The sequence below is a fragment of the Stegodyphus dumicola genome, chromosome 6 (genome assembly GCF_044657685.1).
Source record: "Stegodyphus dumicola isolate Sdum_Otavi_A_Nest chromosome 6, ASM4465768v1".
NCBI lineage: Eukaryota > Metazoa > Arthropoda > Arachnida > Araneae > Eresidae > Stegodyphus > Stegodyphus dumicola.
Genome location: NC_140773.1, coordinates 94,495,828 through 94,522,390, shown reverse-complemented (window position 1 = coordinate 94,522,390; position 26,563 = coordinate 94,495,828). Strand labels below are relative to the sequence as shown.

Genomic DNA, 26,563 nt, shown 5'->3' with positions numbered 1-26,563 from the left:
TGAAGATTTATTATGTAAATTAGCCCCTCATGCTAGACGCAGTTGAACGCTAGGATACTAGGATTAAACCGATTTTGTTTTATATGAGAATGGGAAGATATTTTCTTTCGTTCAACATGCACTGCACATGCGCATGCAAATCTCTCAATTCTCGAGGTTACTGGAAACCAAAGTTGCCAGAAACTTGCTTTGCCTTTCTAAAAGACAATCTGATTGGAGCTGCAAAAATTGGCTCTACGCCAGCAGCACCCAAATTATGTTTGCACAATACATAATTCGCCAAGAAAGTAATTGCTTCCAAAGTTAGCGCAAAAATCCCTTTTTGGAGGATTGCCATATGAAATTCCGAGAATTCCAGATATTGACTAAAATATTTAAATTACCTGATATTTTCCTGACTCTTTTGTTCAATTTTCGAATTTCCCCGACTTTTCCCAGTTCTCTAGGTACCCCTTTTTAGAGGTTTTATTCATTCCTCTTAGAGTCTGGTTAGCACTGAGGCCAATATTTCGTATACCCTTTAACAAAACATTTGTTATACTTCATATGGCAAGGACATTGACAAAGTTTTAAAATTGATTGCGGCAGCTCCCTGAGTGTCCCTCTCATAATGTGCCAAAACTTGGAACAACTGAACCACAAATTCTTTTCCAAGATTAGGCTTAGCAGAGCAATTTGCTAACCCCATAAGACAGTTCATCCTGTTAGTGTACCATCCTGAGAGAACAGGCTGGTGATTCGAGGCACCTATCATAAAAGGGTTAATATGATAAAGATTATCAAAACTCTAATAACCTTGAATTATTAAAAACAATTATAAACTTTCTTCTAATTTAATACCAGTGTAAAATTAAATGAATTTTAATTAACTGTATTTTAGAAACATAACTATACCGGTAGTAAAGTATGCTAAAAATTGCTTTTGAAGGGAATAAGAGTAAGGTGGTCAGCAGAACTCTCTACTTTATAAAAGTGGTTCCCTCCTGGAAAAAGCTTGAGAAATGCTGTCTTAAATGAAACACAATCAAATGAATCACATAATCCGAGGTAAAATTAAGTAAACAAGTTTTCTTTTATTGCAAAAGTGAAGAGATAAGTGGTAAATTATCTTAATATACTTCTTAAAACATTAAGATACAACAGCACATATATATGACGTGCATAAGGGTTTCAGAAAGGCATTATAAAGAAAAAATGCTGCTTTACATTTGGTCCCATATAGTATATACTCTTATTTTGCATGTAAATTGGTGAAAACCCAGCAATTTTTACAATGCAAGCTTTCCTTGTTTATTCTACATATGCAGATTTGGATCACACTACAAATGCCTTAGAACAGCGTTTCCCAAACTTTTTTAACTGTGGCCTGTTACGAGATTTTAAATTTTTTCGCAACCCACCTTATATATATATATAAAAAAAAAAAAAAAACTTTTATTTACAAAACAAATTTTATTTTTTAATAAAAATCAAAATTTTAAGTTATTTTTTTGTTTATTTCATACACAAAAATTGCAAAATAATTATATAACAAAAACATAAGTAATTATTATCTTCATTTAAAATTTAAAGTAAATTTTGTTTCACATATTTTGACCTTAGTGCGAAGGATGATGTTTTTCATCACATAGTAATTTCAAATTAGGACTTAATGATGTTAATTTTATTCTCAAATTAGGTTCAACATCCAATCTGTTTCGATACTTATTTTTTAAGTATACCAAGGTTGAGAATGCAGTTTCACACGTATAAGTGGTGATAAAAGGCATTAAAAATTGTATTGTTTTCTCGCTTACACTTGGATATTCCTTTTGACAGTGCAACCAAAAATTAATTAGTTGTACAAACACCTTTTTAAGATCGGTGTCGCATGAAATTTCAATTAAATTATTAACTTCTTGTTTATTACGATTAAGCACTTCTTCCTTTTCAATATTGACAGAAAAAGGATCTTTAATCCACATTTTATTTGAAGGAATATCCGGAAAGTAGTCTTTAAAACTATTTACTAGCTTCGAAAGATGTTCTTGAATTGAAATTGATAGTGTTTCAAGATGTAAATCTTCTTCATCGTAGTTTGAATGGGTTTCAATAAATTTATGTAATGTTTCAAAAGATTTAAAATTTCCTTTTGAAAGTCATTGTTTCCACAGAGTCATTGTTCCACTTTTTCCGATACTTAAACCAAAGCCTTGCAAATTTAAATTCAATTCATTGAATGTAGCAAATATGTTTCCTTTTGAAAGCCATCGTAAATTACAATATGAAAGGAGGTGTTTATGATCACTCCCCATTTCCTTGCATAATTCGATAAAAAGTCTGCTATTTAATGGACGAGACTTTATGTAGTTTACAAACTTGACACATTCCTCCAAAGTCACGTTTAAATTTAAAGGCATTCATTTTACCGCCAATGCTTGTTTATGGATACTACAATGCATCCATACACGATTAACTGCTAATTCTTGAATTTGTTTAAACAAACCTTTATGACAGACTGCCATTGCACGTGCTCCATCGCTACTTAGCCCAACACACTTCATCCAATCAAGATTATTTTATTTGTGAGAAAGCACTCCAAATTTTACCAAAATTTGGAGTTTATTTTGAATGTCTAGGAAGAATAATGACAGAAAAAAGTAATCAAGCATATTTCTGTACTTAAAGAGTCCTTTGCAGTCAGCGGCAGTGCATGACTAACCTCAGTTTGCGACATTTCGGCAGGCAAGCATGAAATTAGTAGTGTTATTTGATTGATGCAAATAATAAGATGATTATGTATGATATTTATTATCACTTCCACAATATAGACCTGGTAACCACCAAATCTCTTAATTATTCAACTTTAAGTTGAGTCACTGGGGAAACGTAATATTTATAGGTAATAATAAATATATATAACACCATAAGTCTTTTGATATGCTCATTGTCTTTTCAAGTTTGGAAAATGAAACTACATTGTATGCATTACTTCTGTTTATATGGATTATGTATTTATCATATCATTCATTCTGTTCTTGTTACAGGGTTATTTTAGATTTTATATGTTATAAGGTATGACTTCAAAGTTTTTTTTAATTATTTTTTATGGCCTGAGAATACTAAATTCATTTTCCCATGCAGATTTATCATATTTATGTCTCTGCTTTACATTACTTCAGCCTATGAAAGATTTCAGAGATATGAACAGGATTCTTTTCTAAATTATAATTTTAAATACATTGTCTCCTGATTATTATTTATAAAAAAGGCATTACTTATTTAGTTGCATACAGTTGAAATACTGATATTTCATATGGATTGAAAAGTTGAGTTTTCTTGATTAAGGCTAAGTAAAAAAAAAGAGGGAAAAAAAAAAGAAGAAGAGAGGGGAATGAAATGAATTTTGTTAGAATAATTTGAAAGTATGAAATCTGGATATCCAGACTAGATTCCCCTCATAAAGACAAGTATAGAGAACATAATACTCAAAGGGGGGAGGGGGGGAAGAGAGACGTGATTTAAAAGGGATTTTTTTTTTTCCAAATGACATTTCTACATGCCACTTATAAAAACTTGCTGGCTGTTGAATAATTTGAAAGAAGAAAAGGCTAGAGGGTGCTGTTGCTTGCATTGTTGTATGAGAATAAAGTTTTTGTTTATGTTGAAGGCGGCGGTCTAAGAATATGCTTTGTACACATAATGAATTAAAATATTGTTAAAAATTTTAAAATTAGAAAACCACCATCATCTGATTTAGAAATGCACAATATTAAACGGTGCATGCGGTGAAAATATAAGACTTTGAGAAGATTTTGTGTGTTTGATCTGAGTGTTTCGATTTGGATTTAAGAATGGAAAGCTCATCTTCAAGGGACAATGGAATTCCAAATAAAGGTAGGAAAATCTTAAATTAATTATTTAGTGATTATTTGTAGTAAATAAGTATTTATTATTGCTGTCATGGATGTATTTACAGAGTTCGTACTTATTCTGCATACAGAAATTAAGTACTTTTAAGGACCATTAATGAAAAAATTAAGGACCTATGAGCAAATGGGAACTGAATAAATTCAATTAAAATTACTATTCTATGCCTGAATTTCACTTTTGTAATACCATCCTAAAAATAAAATAGATCCTAAGTAGTATGCATTATTACTAAACACAAATTAATTAACATAATGATTAATAAGTTTGAGAATAAAATAAACTTTATACAATTTATCAAGTAGCATTAAATATTTTACACTTATAATAGTTGGACATATTTATATTTGAAAGAAGATGACATTTACTTATGTTTTACTAATAGTTAGCTTTATGTTGATTTTTTTATGTCTCATTTTGTTACATACTTAGTCAGTCTAGAGGTTTAGTAACTAGCAGGTAGATTTTATGTCAAATGGTATAGGTTAAAATGAGAAGTAAGATCATAATCAGCATGATTCATAACAAAAGACTGAATGTTGTCACCGCTGTTGCTTGTCTAGAGAGAGACCTGCTCATTAGAACAAACCTGAAAGATCTGATGTAGACACAGTTGGCAAGTGTTGAAACTTAGTCAGGCTCTGTTAGTGTCATAGCTTTGTGTAGAGTTCCAAGGGATTGTAGCCCAGTTAATATACTCTAATGTTCCAATAAGCGATTAAAGTACCAGAGATGATAAGTTGTTTTGTATTTTTTTTTAAGTTTCACTAGATGCAAAGAATAAGTTTTACTTGAATTTTTAAATTTTTGTGTTTTATCTTGTGACCACAGTGAGTGTTAATGAAAGGCAATAACTCGCTTTAATATGCAGAGTAATTTTTAAGGGTAAGCAGATAGTTATAAATAATTAAATTAGGTAATTAGATAACCTTAGTCATTATGGATTTACATGGCCACTATTGAATTTTATTTTTTAACAATATTTGTTAAAAAAGCCTATTAAAATCAAAATCTAATAAAATTTTGCAGTTTAAAATACATGTAATTTATGACATTGATTCTTAAACTATATTAGGATACACATTAAAAGCTACAAAACATTTATGTTTTGTAACAACACTCAAAATATTTATTCTTCATTTTAATTTGAAGCCATTCCAAACATTTTGGCTAGTTTATATAGATTTCCTTCTCTTTAAGCATCTTTTCTAACAATTAGAGAGTTGTCTCAATATGCAAACCAATGCTCTTGCTAGTTTCTGCATGCTTATCTCCTAACTTGTCAACATCTCCACAAGGTACCAATGAGGGTTTACTTGATCTGGTAAAAGTTAAATAGTCCCAAACCCCCGACTGAATCATAAACTGAAAGACTGAAATCATAAACAATTAAGTAAGTTACATAATAATAACTGCACATATCTTTGAGGAGTAATTTTCTTTATATATTCAATTTCTTTCTTCAACACCGTTCCTTTTCATTTTAGAGTTTTTGGATCTAATTATTTCTGTTATTCTAAAAAACACTAAATGCATTTAGAATGTATAGAAAAAGTGGCTAATTCTATTTCTTTAGTAATATGAACATTCAGAAGAAATATGGAATATATATGCTAAAGCCCAGTTACAAAGCTGGTGTGGCAGAATTTTTACAATTTAGTGACACACCAAACAACAAAATCTTGGAATAGCAAAATGTTTATAATTTAGGAGCCACAGAGATTGCATCAGGTGGGAAAATGCCTAGTGCCAGCTCTGTGTATGATGCATTAAGGCATATTAGATGAATCTTTTAAATTGTAAGTTAAGTTTTCAATTTCTTTATTAATAAAAAAAATCCCTTCCTATGATGCCTGCTCAGTGGTAAGATTAGAAGACTTTATTGATATTTTTTATGCTTGTGTCTAGTGAAAGGTAGAGAAAATAAAGGGAAGTTAAACATGTTAAGAAAAAGATTCTAGTATCAGGAGTAAAACATTCAAATATTATCTTTTCATTGTTCTCCCAGACATTCTCCAAAAGGTAAGAAATTCATCGCAAACTTTCTGTAAAATGCATCCATTACGTGTTGATACCATGGAGACATTTTTCATTTTGTCACATAGTTCTCGAATCTTCTAGAATCGTGAGTCTATAAATCTTGCTTTCCAATCCTTCTACACTTTCCAAGCTGCAATGTCTAAAATCCTAAAGAAAAATTATTCCTACCAATTCTGTAACAGCAAAAAGCCATAAATATTTTGGAAAAAAAAGGGAGGGAAAAAGTGTAAAATGATGAAACTGATGCATATTCTGAGAATTTTAAATATTGAGACAATTACATGGGAAAAACTCTTACTATTAAAAAATTAAAAACAAGACTTTTTAATTAATTACATAGCTAATTTTGCTTTTTGCTAAGAGCTGTTTCGTAAATTGTGCTTTATAGCATTATACCTTATTTTTCACATTTAAAATATTGTATAAGTTGCCAAAATGAAACTTTATAATATGACAGCGAAAAATAAAAATGTTTTACTTTAATGTGATTTTTTAAATATAATTTCAATATATTAATTACCATTATTTTAATAAAATTTATCAATGTTACGATGTTTTAAAAAAAAATTGTCGAAAAATTCTCAGATTTTGGAATTAAAAAGTTTCTATAGAAACTAATCTTAAAATCACCAAAATATTGAAAAGTCGCCAAATTTAGAACCGTTTAATAAAAGAATTCACATCCCCAAAATCAAAAAGTTGTTTAAGAGATCTTTACTAGAAAAAATGAATTTTGAAATGCTTATGTTTCACTTCTTGCTTAGAAACTCAAGTATCCCACCATTTATATTAGAAACAAATTATAACCCATGAACCCATTCAAAAGATAACCATATATGCCAGTGAATCGCCAAAAATATTCCTCCAAAATGCTAATTCACACTCAAAATGGCAGTCACAAAAACAGACAGAAATTTCAGATGATTAAAATTAAGGACCTTCTGCTGATTTTGGCCAAAATTAAGGACCAAAAATCAATTCCAAAAAATTTAAGGACTCTTAAGGACCATACTAACCCTGATTTAAATTAAATAAAATGGAAGCTAATAGACAGATTGAAACATAAATGTTCCACATTGAAATCGCCTGTTACAAGGTTAATTAAAGTGATTGAAGATAAATTAAAAATAGAAAAGGAGGAAAATTCGATTAAAGAATTACTGGAATCGTTTTAATTATTAACCGAAAAGAAACATAATTTGAGAACGCCTGATGATGAAATACGAGGGCTATCCAGAAAGTAGATTACATTTTGGAATAAAAAAATAAACAAAGTATAGGAAACAAATTTTATTATATACAGATGAAAGCCACACTCAAATACTACTTTTCTACATAGTCACCATACAAATTAAGGCATTTATCGTAGCGATGTACGAGCTTGGAAATTCCTTCGTCGAAAAATTCGGCTGCCTGCGCCTTCAACCAGTTCGTTACCTCTTCTTGCCTTCCATCTTGCACAAAACTTGTGGTAACCAAGCTTTTCGCTGATGATTTCGTGCAACAAACTTCGCGAAATTTGTGGAAAACTCAAAGAAAGTTCCGTTATTGTGAAATTTCGATTTTCACGGACTTTAGCATCGACTTTTTCGAGAAGTTCGGCGGTCACTATGCTGGGTCTCCCACTTCGATCTTCGTCGTGAACATTGGTTCGGCCATTTTGAAATCTTATGACCCACTGACGCACTCCACCTTCAGTGATAATGTTGTCCCCATACACTTCACGAAGCTGCCGATAGATTTCTATCGGTTTACAGTTTTTTGCAGTCAGAAACCTTATTACTGAGCGCACCTCGCAGCTCGCGGGATTTTCAATTAACGCAGACATTTCAAACCGTCACAGTATCTGAACGGAGCACAGCACGAACCTCTCACTAGCACGGCTAGATGCAGACTGAGCTGCGCAACGCTCTGACCCCAAGATGGCCGCGCTAGCCCCGCCGCTAGCGGACACAGACGGAAACGTAATCTACTTCCTGGATGGCCCTCGTACAACAGTTAATTGATATTAACTTAATTGAAGAAGATTATAGTTTAAGCAAAGAATACAATGACAAATGTATAATTGCTTCTAGTCAAATTAAGCAGTTTATAGAAGCGGTTACCACAGTACCACCAGCGCGGAATCACCAAAGTTCTGATTTAAACCAGTCTAGTGGTAATGGAATTTTGCATGTAAGTTCTAGTTCTAGTGGGAACAGTACCCTGAAATTGCCAAAACTAATGATTGATAAATTTTTTGGAGACCCCAAACAATGGAATGAATTTCGGAATAGTTTTAAAAATAAAAATGAAACGCTCTCAAAAATACAAAAATTTGCATACTTAAAAACATTCTTAATGGGACAAGTTTCGAATGTTGCTTCAGGCTTTGAATTAACAGAAAGTAATTATGATAATTGTGTAGCATCACTAAAGGACAGATATGGTCGAAAAGACCTGATCATTAATTCATTCATGAATGAAATTCTCAATTTAGAAGCTGTTAAAAATTCTGCTAACACGTAAAGGCTGTACGTAAATTGTATGACGAAGTAGGAGTTTCGATTTGTAATTTGGAAGCTAGGTAACTTCTGGATCATATGGACATTTACTAATTCCAATATTATTAAAATTAATTCCAGACGATTTAGTTTAGAAATTTAATCGGCAAACAGGATCGAAAGATAAAAGTTGGAGTTTCGAAATTAACACAATTTATTAAAATGGAAATAGAATGCAGGGAAGTTTCAAATCTAGTATTAAATGAAAGGAAAAATTCTGTGCCTCCACGAGTTGATCAATCAAAATATGAAACTATAAAATATGTAAAAAATACACCCACGGCTGCATTTCATACTGAAGTTAACTGAAAATGCATCTTCTGTGTTAATTTGCACGAGCCATTTAAATGTGAAGTGAATGTTTCTGATAAATTAAAGAAACTAAGATCCAAAAACCGCTGCTATTCTTGTTTTAAAAAATTTCATACATCAAAAAGTGTAGAAATAAAACTAAATGTAATAAATGTGACGGTATGTATCACAATGAATTGGTTTGCACTAATAAATCTCCTGTAAACAAAAAGTCAAAACAAGGTTATTCCGAAAATGAAAATGAATCTCTGACTTTGAATTCTGAGGAAAGAAATAAAGTTCAAAACTTAAATTGCTTCTGTTCCTCAATGTGATAATAATAATGACTGTAATGCCAGGGAAATATTATTACAAATTTGTACAGTTTATGCTTGTTCTAAATATAAATCAAAATTAACTAGATTAATTCTTGATAAAGGCAGTCACAGACCCTTTATAACGAAAAAATTGGTCGACTATTTAAAACTTACTCCAATCCGTTAGGAAAGACTTTCCATTTATTCATTTGGTGCACCAAGGCAATGAATCATTCCTATCCGATCGTTAAAATTGAAATTCAGAATTGGAAACAAAATGATAAAATAAAAATTGAATATTTAGGCATGATTTGGAATTTCATTGAGGACAATATAAAGTTAAACTTAAAAAATTTAATTGACTTTTCTACCAAAAATGATTTTGCTACAAAAAGGAAACTTTATCAAATTTTTTGCAAAGTATCGCCAAATATACGATCTATTTGGATTTATTGTGCCCTTTGTTATTCAGGCAAAAATTATTATGCAAGAAATCTGGTGTTCCGGTGCTGACTGGAATGAGGTCCTTCCTGTGGAGATTAAGGACAAATTCAACATTTGGCGGGAGGAACTTGGTGATTTAACTGAAATATTGATACAGCGAAATTTCTTTGATGACGATCCAATGAATATAAGCCTTCACCTATTTTCAGACGCTAGGCTAGCATATGGCACCATCGCATATTTTAGATACTGTACGAGTGATACAGAAATTAAAACTTCCTTTATCATGTTGAAATGCAGGGTTGCACCTTTAAGATCAATCATGCTTCCTTGTTTAGAGTTAATGGGAGCACTCGTGGCTGCTCGAATGTATAAATATTTAAAAAAAAATGTTTGGTGATTTAATTGAGGAAGTTTATCTTTGGAGCGATTCTAAAATCACCATTACTTGGATTAAAGGTTTGCTAAATAATTGGAAACCATTTATCGCCAATCGTGTTACGGAAATACAGGGTATATGCAACAAAAAATTGTGGACTAGAGCGAAGAGAAACAAAATCCTTCAGATTTACTGACTCAAGAAATTAGTGCTCAGTCACTAGTTAAGAATGATCTGTGGTGGCATGAGCCACACTGGTTATGTTTTCCTACTGAAAACTTTCCGAAACAAAAGAAATTACAACCAAATTCAGAATCGTTAGAGTTAAGAAAAAGTATTATTTTGAATGCACCTGTAATTGACAATGAATCCCCAATTTTGCATATAGAAAAATTACTTTGAATTATTGCCTATTTATTAAGATTTATTGGGAGGCTTCTGAAAAGGTCTACAGAGAATGAACCTTTAAGTGCTTTTGAGAATGAAGCAACTGAACATTATCAAGTAAAAATTACGCAACGAGAATCGTATCAAATGGAAATAATTAAGTTATCAAATAAAAAAACAGTTCTCGATTCTTCCATCTACTCCCTTAATCCAAGGCTTGATGAGGAGGGAATTCTTTGGTTGAAAGGTCGCATTCAATTTGCAGACTGTCACGAGAATTTAAAACACCCTATTCTATTACCCTCTAAATACAAGTTCACCGAGTTGATCATCATGGACTCACATGAAAGGGTATTCCATGCTGGAGTTAATTTGACACTAACTCAGATCAGAGCCAAATATTGGATCATTAAAGAAAGGCAACATGTTAAGACTATCACCACAAAATGTGTGATATGCAGATGATATAGAGCTCGTCCTGGAGTAAAGGATATTGCTCCACTTCCTCCAGACAGAATCCAAGAATCGCCTCCATTTGCTTTGACCGGGTAGGATTTCACCGGTCCATTTTTTATGAAAGACAGGCAAGGTAAAGTTTACATGCTGTTATTAACGTGTGTGGTCACTTGTGCCTTACATATAGAGATATTAACTGATCTCAGCACTGAAAGTTTTTTACTAGCTTCCCGAAGATTTTTAGCCTGCCGAGGACTATGTACCACCATACATAGTCCTCGGCAAGCTAAAAATAGATAATGCCCAGACTTTTAAAAGAGCTGACAAAGAATTAAAACATATTTTCAAAACTTTGAGTGAGTCATCTGTGAAAGAATTATTTTCTGTTAGAGGCATAAATTGGAAATTTATCATTGAGAGGGGTCCATGGTGGGGAGGGTTTTGGGAGCATATGGTACGAACCATAAAATCCAGTTTACCAAAAATTATTGGTCAATCATCCCTAACTGTGAAAGAGCTTGAAACAGTGCTCATTGAAATCGAGGCAATGATTAATTGTAGACCAATTACCTATGCATTTAGCGATCCTAATGAACCTTCTCCACTAACGCCCTCTCATTTTCTGCTTGGTAGACGATTACTATCTCTGCCTTCTAATAAAATAACATTGAATAATTTGATTGGACCAAGAAATTTAATTATTAAATGATATAAATATCGTCAAGATATTTTAAATAATTTTTGGAAGCATTGGACAACGGAGTATCTTTTTTATTCTGAGATCTGCCAATATTTGTGCTCCACACTCGATCGCATCTCAGTTTAAAATCAATGATATTGTCTTGATTCATGACGATAAACATCCCAAAAATCTCTGGACAATAGTTAAAATTTTGGAATTAATGCCAGGCAGATCTGGTAAAATAAGATTTTGCATAATTAAAACACCTACTGGTACCTTAAATAGGCCTATACAATTGTTATATAATATGGAACTTAACTAATGTTTGTATTTTTAGGTTTGATTCTCTTGACTTCTTATAGGTATCATTTAATGTTTTGTAAAATTTATGTGCTTATAATTATGTTTGCATGTTTGTTATATTTAACCATTTCTCTAGGATTGATTGTCAAAATATTAATTGAATATTCTAGAATATATTATTGAAAGATGAACTCTGCACTGAGTTCAGGTGGGGAGAATTGAATAATTTGAAAGAAGAAAAGGCTAGAGGGCGCTGTTGCTCACATTGTTGTATGAGAATAAAGTTTTTGTTTATGTTGAAGGCGGCGGCCTAAAAATACACTCTGTACACATAGTGAATTAAAATATTGTTAAAAAGGTTAAAATTAGTAAACCAACATCTGATTTAGAAACGTAAATTATTAAACTGGCTAGAGAATTGCACCGAGGCCACTAACAATGATTGAGAATGTCCATGACGAGAGTTCTCGATACTGCAGTAGCAAAACTTGAGGGGAAATTATGTTTGTCTAAAAAAAAATGAAGATATATATATAAAAAAAAGGGGGGGTGAAGAAACAGCTTACATAGAAAGAAATAATTTATAAGAGAGATAAATATTAAGATTTTTCTGTAAATTTTGAGGTTTTAGCCATTTATTTTATAAACAACTATTTTGTGTTTGTAATGTTATAATTTCTATGTTAACTTATTGAATTTAAACAGATATTCTAAAACCTGGATAATTCTGATATCGGAAGTTGCTGAAGTCCTGACGATTCTGGATCTTGATCTTTATACTGTATTACTGTTATAAACAGCATTTATGTATTATTAATCCTAACCTACTATTGAATTTTAATTCCCTTCCAAATCTGTAATCAAATCTTAAAAAACTAAGCTATTTATTTCTTCCTTCTTCACACAAATACTATTTACAGGTAATAATAAATAAGACCACCTTTTTAATGAAAATATTACAGGAATTTATTTTCCTTAAAGATAAAATGTATAAAAAGTAGATATATATCAAAAGATTTCTTTCTTCCTTTTTTAAATAAATTAATCTATTAATTTTTATAAATCAACAGATTTTTTTTTATTTTTTATTCTAAAGAAAAAACAATCATGTTCACTTTGAAAGATATAAAATTCACAATTAGGGAATTAAAATATCTTACCAACTTCTGCACAATATGCTGCATACTTTTCATGATAATACGGTGGTGGTGTCATTAATACAATCTTCTTTTTACATAATCCTATAAGCTAAAAGATTATTCAAAATTATCTATATTATACAAAAAATTAGGGCAAGTACCCCTGAAGGTACTGAAGCTTTTCTTCCATGGATATTAGCAACCTTAACCTCAAGAGTTAAGTTTTTAACTGACAAAAATTGGCCTTTCATGTTTTGCTTCTAAGAATTTGATTTTAACAAGCATCCAAAAGATCACAAAAAGTTAATATATTCTGCATGTAACAATCTGAATACATAAATACATGATATTAATTATTACATAAAGAACAACTTTTATACAAATTGTAAGACCTGTAATTGTAATACTAGTTAGTAAGCTTGAATTCTTAATACTGATTCCAATTAATTTTTAAATGTACATAAAATGCTAGCAATTTGCAATTTTTTTTATAGCATGAAAAATAATTCAAAACTGTTACAATTCGATACGGAAGTGACTTTTGAACAGAGGACAATTACAGCTGAAAATAAAGTAAAACTTACAATCCAAAACACTTTTTGAAAATTAAATGTTTGAATGATAAGATTACTTTACTGAGTCATAAGATTTGCAGTCACTTGGTATATTTTATTTTTAAAGTTAGGTTAAACAAGCAATCTTAGTCTGGCAGTGATTTTAAATACAATTTTATTAATTTTGAAGATTATCAGGCCCTTTTCTTCAGGAGAAGAAAAAATTTGCCTATAAGAGGTACCTCTTGAAGTTGCTAATTTTATTCAAAATCTATTTCAAACTGAGGCTGCTCTTCTGCCTAATTTTTAAGTTTTATATAAGCTTGTTCCTATTCTACCTAGATATATCACTTGCTACTTTAAACAGGTTTTCTTCTTTTCTTTATTGGCTTATTTAAATGAATACACAGCTATGAAAACACAGTAAAGTAAATAATTACAGAAAAACCTGATGCTATTTAAACTCAGCTTTTCATAAGTGATCCAAAGAAGGCACTGCACAGAGGGTTAATGTATTTATTTTTTACAAAGTAAAATAAGTCTTTAAATCTAATTTTGCAGTAATCAAATACTTCAATTATAACTTTATTAGAATTTTTAAAAGGTGTTTATTCTTAACATGCATATTTTAAAATGTACTGTTTTTCTTCCAAAGAGCAATATACACTCCTATTCAAATTGATCTTTGCATAACCAAACGTAATGATATTTCATAAATATCCAATCAGTGTAATCCATTTTTCCAGAGAACGTGTGAAAGATAAGTCTAATTATTATCCAATCAAAAGTGATCAAATGATTTCTAATATGCAAATCAAGGCATTACATCATCTGATAGTGAATCAAGCACTTTGTGCAAAGTGAATATCTGCAATACAGCATTTAATTTTAGTGTTTAAGGATTTAAAAGAGTTCATTACAGTTTTGAAGTATCATTTGGAAGAATCTGTGAAGTGGGGAATCATTGGCTGTTTACAAGTGAGGAAGAAAATCATGGAAGCAGTGAGATATGCGAATATTTCAAGATAGAGGCTCTACGATATGGAAACAATTTTAAAATTCTTGAACTGTTGCGAGGGGGCTTGAATAAGGTCCTAAATGAATAACAACTGCTTCTTAAGTTTGATATCTGGCAATAATTAACCACTGTAAGAGGAAGTCATTGTTTGGGAGTTAAGTTCAGAGCTTGGCAGCTACCACAGGAACTACTGTGTCATGGCAAATTGGATACAGAAGGTTTAATGAAAAACATATTTATGCCAGAAAGCTAAGAGATATATGTTCCATTGTCTTAACAACAAAAGAGAGCTCGCTTTAATTGGTAAAAAGAACATCAGAACTAGAGTGAATATCAATACTCCCATGTTATTTTACTGATGAGTCGAGGTTTAGTTTAACATCTAATTCTGAATGTCACGAAAATTCTGAATATCTGGTCAGGAATGTGAAATCTTCCTTTAAACATTGGGACCTGTGTGGGAAAGAAATAATGATTTATTGACATTTGTCCCAATACGTTTTTAACAGTGGATCTGTGACTGGCCAGAAATGCTGGAATGAAGGTCTTGGAACCTTATTTAGGACATTTCAGAAGTGCATACAAATCTGACATTTTATATATGGACAATAAAGCTTATTTATCTCGAGCAAACTTTGTTAATGAATTCCCTGAAAGTGAAGACATTTCAGCAAATACCATGGCCAGCAAAATCTGATCTTAACTCAGTAGAGAACCTTAGAAAAGCAGTTGCATGGTGACATCTTCCTCCTAGAGACTGCTCTGAAGACTGCACTGCTGGAAGAGTGAAACTTAGTTTCACAAATTGTGATTAAAAACATTATCTGGTTCAGAAAGTCTGATTTCTAGACATAAGATGTCTAATTGAGAAATGAAATTGAAGAGCTAATTTTCCTCACTCAACTTTGTTTGAAACAAACACAAATTAGTTTTACAAAATAAGTACTACAAGCAAACTGAGAGATTAGCCATGGGAAGCCCTCACAGTCCCATCCTGTCTGACATCTACATGCATATTATGAATCAAAACTATTTGAAACTTCCCGGTATAATATCGCTATGTAGACGATACTTTTACTGTTTGATGGTAATAAAGATGATTTATTAAATAAAGTTCTTTGAACAATGAATTCAGTTCTATTCTGTTCACTTTTGAACTTGAGAAGTGCAATTCTCTTCCGTTCCTCGACATTTTGGTCACATGTAGCACATCCAACTTCAGTACTGCGGTTTATCGTAAACCTTCATCAGTTTGCATTCCACCACACTTCAAATCATGTCATCTGACTGAACAAAAGTTAGCTTTATTTTATTACTATGTTCTCCATGCACTTTAAGTTTGCTCCTCCAAATTGGCTCTTGATCAAGAACTAAATTATTTAAAAGCAGTAGCTATTAGCAGGGGCTTTTCACCCAACATTATTAAGTAAAAAATTTTCATTATTATTAAGTAAAAAATTTTCATCTCAACACACCAAAAGGCACACTCTTGTTTTAGATTATATGACTTCTGTTGTCATTCCTTTCTTTCCATCAATTAGCTATAAAATTGCATGTATTTTACAGAAATTTAACTTTTGGATTGTTTATTTTCCTATCAATAAAATTTGAAGTTCCATACTCAAGAACCCCGGGGTATTTACCAGTGTAGCTTAATTTACATTGTTAAACTAAGAGAGCCTTAATATTTTGTGTTAAGGAACATGAGGCATGTGTTACAAAAAAGGAGATGCAGAAGTCCTGTATTGCCAAGCATTGTTGGTCCAAAAACCACACTTTCAATTTTTCTGCAGCTAAAATTATTCAAAAAACATCTTCCATTGGCGAATTAAATTTTCCAGAGGCATAAAAAAAATCTTTCTGTTCTAGTTAACAACTCTAATTCCAATCCATCTTTGCCTTCAGCCCTTAAGAAAATTATGTTTTAGTTCTCGTTTCATCAATAGATGGTGCCAGTAGCTTAACTCCTGTCCAGGCATTCTTATCTTATCACATTCATTTGCACTTTGGCAGCTGAGGATGATGGTTCGGTAAAACCATCCAAACTAGTTCTGTGAAAATTTGCAAATATAATGCTGATTTTTGTTGTTTGATTTCTAAATTAACATCTGTTTGTTCTGTACGTGATGACAGAAGATGTAAGGAACAGAGAAAAATATTATTTGTCTTCTTCAATGTGGAAATGAACATGTTTTATCATAAACGTATTGCAAATGAAGAAATTGTGCAGTTTTTACACAAATTAGACAAAAATGATTCTGAAGAAGAAATATTCAAGAAGGATGAAGATCTTGTTTCATAGATATTTAAAACATTTGATAGCAATTCTGGAATTCACGGGGAAAAAAAAAAAAAAAAAAAAAAAAAAACAAGCTTTACTTTTGCTATAAAAGGTTATAAGGTATTTTTCTCGCCTTCTTAGCATGCATTCGCGGTGTAGTGGTCAGCACCCTTGACGGCTATTCGAGAGGTCCATGGTTCGAGTCCCGGCGAGAGCATTGCTAATTTTCCCCCATCTTCTGCATTAAAAAAATACCTAATGTCTCTACAGTGCAACCTAAACAAAACAAAACAAAACAAAAAAAAAAAAAAAAAAAAAAGGGGGGGGGGCGGGCGGTGGATGATGATTCTCCACCAACAGAATTTAGCGACTGGGTTCCCTAACCCTCAGTCGCCCCTTTAAAAGGAGGGTGTATATAAGATATTTCTCCTGTCTTCGTGGTGAGGGGGTCAGCACACTCTACGCCTATTCGAGAGGTCTGTGGTTCGAGTCCTGGCGAGGGCATTGCTATTTTTCACGTCTCTTGCTTCGAAATAACCTAAAGTCTCTACAAGGTGCCTCAGCCTAAACACGGAAACATATCTACAAAGACTAAATGAAAGAGAAAGACAACTAAAATGAATTTGACATCACAGAACACTTGATGCCACACTTTTTAAGAATGAGTAAGTTGCAAGAAATGGCACCATACAAACATATACACCTGCCAATAGCTAACACATACGTTTTCAAGACTGGAATCTGGTGAAGTAATGCCATATTCAAAGAGAGATAAGAAAACAGCAACAGTTATTTAGAGATGAACTAAAAAGAAGAATTATAAAAGAATGTACTGAAACAGGTAGCTTCAAAATAACTATTAATTAGTGCCACTATATTTGCTTGATGTCTTTATAGCTTTTCTAGCATACACTGGATGAGCTCATTGTGCAAAAGGGATCTCAGTCAATAATTTATGGAATAATGAGTAAGGACCCTTTTTTTTTTTTCCTTTTTGAAAATATTTAATACAGTGCGATATATTCAAAGAACTAATAATGGTTATGAGATTGACAAAACACCAGCAAGATCTCATTGATATTATATCAGTACAAGAATTCTACTGATGTTACAAACGACGCCAATAAAGTTACTTGAAAATATAATATTTTATAACCAGTGGTGGATAGGGCCAGTGGGCAACTGTCCGGTGGGCCGGAGCGATTTCGGGCTGATCTAATTGACATAGATGACTCAAGGAGACAGCCCTATGCATGAGGGAACGTGCGTAGAATTAATACTTTCACTCAAAAGTATATCTTCAAATGATATACAAAATGCACAGATACGACAAATGGCGAAATCTATTCCGGATAAAATATCAACTTTTAACCGGTAACGAAAGGTTTGCAGACGAAAATATTACATTACATCCTAGCATATAATATGGTTAGGGAGGCTACAAGCTCTTTAAAAGCCATTTCTAGAAACTTTAATATCTAATGCATCAAAATTGTTTGCAATAATAAAATAGAACGGCTGGGTTGCAATATAATTATAGAAGAACTACCTGCTAGAAGATGTCGAAAAGTGAAACAAATGGTCGACGAAGAATCGTACGACCATAATTTCAGTTGCCTTATCAAACAATTCAAAGTTACTGTCTTTAATTTTATAATGGATAACACCATTTCAACAATGGAACGTTAGGTTAAAGGGCATGCTTTTAATTTTGTAATGGATAACACCATTTCATCGATGGAATGTAATGTAACCAAAAACTTTTCAAAGCCATTGTCGCTAAACTCTTTTGACTATTTATCTATATTATTAGGGCACTATGCAGGTGTAACAATTGGTAATCTTAAAGATGAATATCAGGACCTAGTAATTAAATGAAAAATAATAAAAAAAAATCATTATTAATCAAGTCATTGGTATTGATAAACATAGAGCAGGATATTTTGGCTAAAGCAAAAACTGAAGATATAATGGAGGAAACATTTGCCTAGGCACCTGGAATTAAAAAACATTTAAATGGCTAATTATGAGTCAACCGCTGTTTTGTGCACATAATTATTTAGTCGCTGTTATTTATTTCTCTTTATATATATATGGATAAAGTGTTACTTTTCTGCAAAGGTATATTTTTATTTTATAAAAGTGTTTAAGATGATGATGACAATGATAACTTATACATACAATGACATTCCATATGGAGCCTTAGGGCCGACATATTTTTTACTGCCAGGGCCAATTTCTTTGCCCAATCCACCACTGTTTATGAATTATAGTGCTGATATTCTAAACCAAAAGTTCTAAACCTCTTTTGCTCTAAACACTACTTTCACCATTGCTAACTCATCATTGCCCCTTCCCCTCTATTCCAAAACTCGAAATATATGTAACCATTCATTTAGATATTAATTGCCACTCCCTCAATTCCAAAACTCAAAATATACATAACCATTTATTTAAATTTATATATTATTCAATGTGTTTTATAAATTAAACAAGAAAAGGTATCGAAAATGTTGATGAATACTAAAACTTGAATAAAAGTAGTTTTTTATATTCATAAAATCAAAATTTAACATCTAACAGATAAATAAAAGACTGAAAGCATTCTGTCCCCTGAAATTATGAAATTCCCCTTATTGAGATCCCCGTTCTACAATAAATAACTAAAAACTATTAAGTAAAGCAGAAGTTCAGAGATGGCTAATGCTGTATTCTATAATGCTTTAGATATGGTTGAAATCAATGCTTGGATTATGTGCAAAAGAGGTATGCGCAGCACCATTCCTAGGGAAGATTTTTTTATTGCAACTTTACGAAGAACACCGACAAAAACATACACGAACCAAATACTCTATTCCACAAATTTTGGGTCAATCATTTTTTTTTTGGCACAATGCCAAAATGAAAAAAGCAATAAAACAGCTGCATATATAGGGTACAAATCCAACATATCAGTTTGCAGAACTTCATTAATAAAAAAGGGAAAGTTGAACATATCTCTTCTCTTAGTGAGAATAATGTACAATTTGTACAGTACAAAGTTCGAAATTCGGACTCGTTGGGACTTCGATTTCTGGATTTGGGATTTTTCCGGATATTACACTCACTTCCAAAAGTTAAGGATGGAGAGGAAAATGCTAATTTCCGGAAGCCAATCAGAATTGAAGAGGATGCAATTCGCTGCAGAGGTAGATGGAAGTATGCAAATATGTTAGGTAACAACCAGTCGTGCTTTCATGTCAAGAAATATGCCAAAAAAAAAAAAAAAAAAAAAAAGCAGTCAAGAAGCCAGCTTTATGAATGGTTACAGAAGTTGATTTAAGTGCTGATAGAAGGTGTTTAAAACTTTTCTACAATTTGTTTTCAAGACATACGTGGTGCTATGACTTCCAGAAGACGAATGGAAGATTCTGAGCGCTGGTGGTGCTGTGGGGCGCATTGAAGCAGGACAGTCGATTACAGATGTTGCTATTTTCTTCGGCGTTCATCATTCATCGTTCCGTAATTTCTCGTTTATGGAAACAATTCCAAACCACACAGACACTTGTCCAAAAGCCCGTAGCCGGTCGCCCAAGGGTTACTATCTCCGCGGAAGATCGATATATTGCTATTGTAGCCAAGCGGAATCGCATAGTGACCTCCACACGAGTGACATCTATGGTTACAGCGTCCATTGGTAAGGCGATATCTGCAGCTACTGTATGCTGAAGATTACATACGAGTGGACCGTACGCCCGGGCACCTGAAGTTTGTGTTTCTCTATCTGTCCAATCAAGAGGGCCACAATTATAATGGTGCCGGGAACAAATCAATTGGAATGTGTTTGGCTGGGGTAATGTCATGTTTACTGATGAGTCAAGATTTGCACTGGAGCCAGATGACACGCGTATAAGGATATGGCGTGAACAACGAACACACAATCAGTCCCAAAACATCACGTATTCCGAGGTGGAAGCATTATGGTGTGGGCAGAGATTTCATTAGGATAACGCACGACCTGCACATTTTTAAACGGGGTTCTTTGACGGCTGTCCGGCATCGAGATGAAGTCTTAGAACCCATTGTGAGATTGTATGCTGCAGCAGTTGACCCTACTTTTGTTTTAATGGATGATAACGAACGCCCACATAGAGCTGACACTGTCGATGACTACCTGGAGAGTGAAGGAATTGTGTGTATGGCGTGGCCAGCATTGAAAATGTATGGGATGCTCTTGGCCGTGCTGTATCTTCACATTTCCCACCTCCAGCCACTCTTATTGAGCTGGAAACTGCTCTACAAGAAGAATGGTTATTGCTTAATTCTGCGATGGTTGACCACCTAATTTACAGCATAGTCACAAAGTGTAAACTTTATATAGAGATGAGGAGGGGGGGGGATCACATACCCTATTAATGTCCTTTTTTTTTTTCATTTTATGCTGTTTATTTTCACTTTATACATAATTCTGTTTAAGTCTCCAGTATGTCATTATCTGATAATTTACAAAAATTTAATATTGTTTTCATTTCTGTATATAATTATTGATTTTGTTTTATGCATCTGCCGAATTTTGTGTCAATCAAAGCATTATTTGTTGATTTTTTTGCATTTTACATCTTCGTGCTTAACTTTTGGAAGTGAGTGTAGATCATCAATTTAAATCTGGTAAGATAGCATGCAGAAATTATACAATTAAAAATATGAAATCGTAATTTATGAAATAAAGAACAATTATGATCTAAAGGGCATCAAAATTTACAAAAAAAAATATTTATTTGTTTACTTTATTAAACACTTCTTTCAATCTAAGTTCCTTCCCCTAGAAATTCAAAAAGTTTCTTTTTTCGTTTTTCTTATGTCAGATACAGTTGACTTTCCAATGCCCTACTCCACGCATAATTTTGAGACGAATTGTAGATCCTTTGGCAGTTCCAGAATTGGAAACTCTTTTCGACATAATTGAAAGTTCAAGCTTAGTTTTTATAAAAGTACCGCAATAATAATAGTCTGCAAAAAATAATAAGCTGGATCAAATTAGAAGATCAGAGAGCAGCACAGTCTGCTACATTAACTGAAATGCCTTAGAATTAGTAAAGATAATTTTAGCCTAGCTTAATAGCATCCGTTATACATTATTGGCTATGTATCACAAGACTGGTGATGAAAGCCAAGTTTTTGATAAATTTTATCTTACTCCTATTGTGTACTGAATTAAGCCTGAATTGCATTAGTTTAGTTCATTACTATGCCTTATGCTTAAGGCTCTACCTAGGGCTGGCGCTCGATACCGTCTGGTGCAGTCACTACAGGTCCTAAGTTCTAAATTTTCACTGGGCCTAAACTTTGGATCCCAGTGCTTTTCTGAAATTATAAAACTACTCATCCCTTAATTTTTGCCACTCGGTGCTTCCCCAAATTCCAAAAATTTCGTCTTCCCTAAATTCTGCTGTTCGGTGCTGACATATTCTACCGCCGCGTCTGGTTTTATGGTGAATAACATATCAGTTATTCTTAATTAAAATAGAACTAAATGTAATGTTCTGGCCTATGAGTTTCATTAAAAAAAATTGTTTTTAGCATATGAAAAGAATTTTTTGTTGAATTTTTCCTCGTCATTATTTCTTAGAGCATTTAAAAATCTATAATCATCGCCAAGCGTAATGTTAGCATAAAAGGTTGCCATACTCTTGTTATTCTATTCCTAATATAAAAAAAGTTTAGATGGTAGGGTACGAACTGTGCAAAATTTGATCGAAGATCCCCCTCTTATCTAACCCACGAACTGTGCGACATTTCCTGTCCCCTCTTTCTTTACCAAGAAGATTGGGTGCTACAAAAAGTTATTTATCGCCATTAATGGGACATTTTATTGAGACTGCAAGCCTCTATTTTCGTTTATCAATATTGTAAAAATTGTGCATATAAAACAAATATTTACACTTACTTTAAAGTTTTATGATGCTTAAAAGAATGATGAGCCAACTCTTTTTTATTCTCTGTAAGAATTAAAAACTTTCCAAGTTGTAGATTTTAATGGCTGATATATACACTCTTAGGGGGGAGGGGGAAAAAAAACGTTATTTGAATGGGGCGAAAATCGGTAGAAGTTATGTACATGTACAGAAAAACAAATCATTACAGTTTGAGAAAAACTGTACAATTTATTAAAGTGATAGAGCTTTACAAAGTGCGTCTTTTTTTTTTTTTTTCCCTAAGAGTGCATATATATAATGTATATATATAAATTGAATAATAAAATTGATAGATTAATGACATACACAAAACTGATACATAATCAACTTATCAAATATCAGATTTGTAGCGCACCTTAAATAAGTTTCTTGACTAAATAAATATTAACAAATCATCTTAGATAGCGGAATGGTTTTAACTATCAAATTTACCATTTTAGGTAAACAATTCGAATTTAATTTAAATAAGTCTCTTTATTAAATCTAAAAATTGGATTTCTTAAGTGGTTCTAAATTCACACTAATATTATTATTGCAATACATTGCCGTATTAAACTTTCCATTTTTAGGCACTGAAGTTATTTAACTATTTATAGTTTATCATTTATGGTTATTTTAAGTTTATTTAAATTTCTTACAAATTCCATACTTTAATACTAGAATATTTATTCTGTTTTCCAGTTACTCTGCCTGATTTGGCATACATTTAATTTCTAATGTACATTTAGTTAATAAACTGATAATTATGAGCGAATGCAGAATTTTCATAATTAACATTCATATCTTAGGAGGATCCTTATATTCATATCTTGGGATTCTCAGTTCCCTTTTAATCCATTCCTTTTTCACATATTATTGCACTGTATTCAAGTTTTCATATGTATGTAAAATTGATATATTTTGTATTGTATTTATGCCAATTTATATTTAAATGATATTTTTTACAAATTCTTGCATCGTAATTTTAGTTAACAGAACATGCTTCTAACACCTTGGTAAAGCTTAATCCTCAGCAAGCAGTTCATTTTCCAATTTAGTTTCAGGCTGAATTATTTGTAAAATTAATTATTTGAAATTATTTTTTAACAAAGATGGTCACTAAATTATGCTAATAATATTTCTAACTGTTGTAATTTATAATACAACTTCATGTGATTTATAATAGAATTCATTTATAATTTTTTTCAGCAGCATTTAATGAAATTAATAGCAGATATTGATAATGTTACACATTTAGATTATAATGATTTAGATTGTCATTGCCTTCTTCACTGATGTTTTTATATTACATTCCAAATATTTGATAATGGCATACAGATAAGTTTAACTCATTTCCCAAACATATAAATCCCTGATTCAGCCCACTCTTGTTCTTTCGTGTGCTGTATCTTCTATTTTCTTTAATATCTTGTTCAGCCTAATTTCAAAAGGTCTTATGATCAAGCGGAAAAGTCACTAATGATCAAGTGGGTAGTTCGACTCAAGTTTCTAATCCCAGAGATCCCCCAGCTCTTTCTTTTTTTGTACTTATTTACTCTGTAAAAATGTATCGTAAAAAAATTTCAGTTCATGAAGTAAAAATACTTTTTTAATTTATTCTTTAAAAATTTTGCAAAAAATTTCACCTTAACGTATTTTTTTACAAATCCTACTGATAAGAAAAAATAAGGAAAGAAATTAACTCGGTTTCAGTGATTGATACCTCACTGCAAATTATGTGTAACTTTAAACAACATAAGCATAGAGTTTATACGGATATCAATAAATTATGGATTATTTCTCATCTAATTTTCTTAACATTTTTATTCCAGAATTTTCCTTTCACACTGTAGAGTTTAACTTTATGAGTTTTAAATAACCATTTACCTGTGTTTATAAGTAAATCTTAAACACTTATTTCCTTGAATAAATTCCAGAAAGGATTAAGCATTACTTAATTTGCAATAATAATAAAAGAAGGCGTTATCTTTGTTGTCGCTGAAGCTTAGTTTCTCTAGATTGGCAACAAATTCACAATTCTGCTAAGTTTACAATGTAAACAAAAATGGCCACTAGGGTAAAAATAATTAGGCTTAGCCGCACTTAACACTTTTAAATTGTTGATAAAATATTGCATGCAAAAATTTACTAAAGGCATAAAAATCTTAACAGGAAGATAAGAACATAATTCATTCATTTCTAAAGCAAAAAATGCGCAATTAACAATATATAAGAATTAAAAAGCTGAGCTCATCGAGTCGAGTAACAGAGTGGATATATATAATGTATGTGTGTATATATATATATATATTTATTTATATACTTTTGGTGCGGCCGACTGCAACCAAAAAAAGGGAGGTGCACATCTACATGTTACAGCAATCCTAATATACAAAATTTCAGCGTTTCAGTGTTCTGACACTACTCGTTTTCGAGTTATGAGAGATATATATATACGTGCATAGGTACAGACACCATGGAAAAATCTCTTCTGAATCCATTTTAAATTAGTTTTATAATTCGTTAGGGTAAATAGAGTACTTTATTCTGTCCTTACGTACAGATGTCATGCAAAAATATCATTAAATTGGATTTGATAGCATTCAAAATGGATATTTTTGTTGAAATATGATACCTATTGATATGTAAATTGGCCATTTTTGTTTACATTGTACCTAAAATTTTTCGTGATTACGATACTTCATTTACAACAAGGTTGCCACTCAAACGGGAGAATGAAATTCCCTGAATTTTCCAGGTGTGTTTTAAGAAAATTCCAGTCTATCCGCGTAATGTAATGCACATTAGTTCTAAGAGGTAAATTAATTATGTTACCACTTAAAAACACAAAAATTCACCAATTACATATACAATCCCCCTATTATAACTATAATAGGAGTTTTTTTTTTCCACAGATGCCCAATCTGGATTTATAAGTGTCTTTTTTTTTTTTTTTTTTTTCCCTGACATTTTGCAACTAAAAGAAGGAAGAAATCTACTTAATGATATTTTTAAATAAATTCAGGTTCTTTATATTTATTCAGCAGCCTACATAAGCAAAGAATATGTGCATTAAATTTTGTGATAATATGTCATCATAGTTTCAGGATTCTGCCAAAGAATATTTCCTGAAATTTGAAAGTATTATTTACTAATAATAAATCAACTTAGAGGGAAGAAGCAACATTAAATGATGTGGGTAACAAAAAAAAAAAAAAAAAAAAAAAAAAAAAAAAAAAAAAAAAAAGAATTAGAATAATCAACAATATAGTTATATTAAATTTAGCGAATATAGTTATATTAAATGGTTAGCCTGGATGACTAATTTTACTGCAAAATGACAAATAAGGCATTTATTAAAAAGAAGAAAGAAAAAAGGTTTAAAAGATTTTGTGATAAAATCCTAGTAGTAAAAAAATTGTCACCAACACCAAAATTACCCCATTTACTGCTCAGCATAATGTCGTCAAATCCCATGTGTATCGCAGATGGAGGTTAGAATATAATACATGAGCCTCCATGTACTATATTCTAACCTCTGTCTAGGTTTACACTGATTTTGTTTTACACAAAATACATATTTTCTTTAGTTAAACATGCACTGCACATGCGTATGCGAGACTTTCGATTCTCGATGTTACTGGAAGCCAAAGTTTCTGGAAACTTGCTTTGCCTTTCTAAAACACAATCTAATTGGAGCTGTGAAAATGACAGCTGCCCGAATGATGTTCACGCGATACATAATTCGCCAAAAAAGTGATCGCTTCCAATGTCGGCGCAAAACTCGCTTTTTGGTGGGAGTCCCCATATGAAATTCCCCTACTTTTCCAGATTTTGACTAAAATATTTAAAGTCCCTGACTTTTTCCTGAATTTTTTGGTTAATTT

At 31.9% G+C, this 26,563-nt stretch overlaps 1 protein-coding gene across 2 annotated transcripts in view; it reads right to left on the bottom strand.

Annotated features, from left to right (window-relative positions):
* The window catches only part of LOC118203139 (isoamyl acetate-hydrolyzing esterase 1 homolog), a 90,859-nt gene that overhangs the window by 18,025 nt on the left and 46,271 nt on the right, over positions 1-26,563 (bottom strand). For both annotated transcript variants that reach the window (XM_035375393.2, XM_035375390.2), the window contains exon 4: positions 12,912-12,999. In XM_035375393.2, coding sequence (XP_035231284.1) covers positions 12,912-12,999 — 88 coding nt within the window. The remainder of the gene's footprint in view (positions 1-12,911; positions 13,000-26,563) is intronic.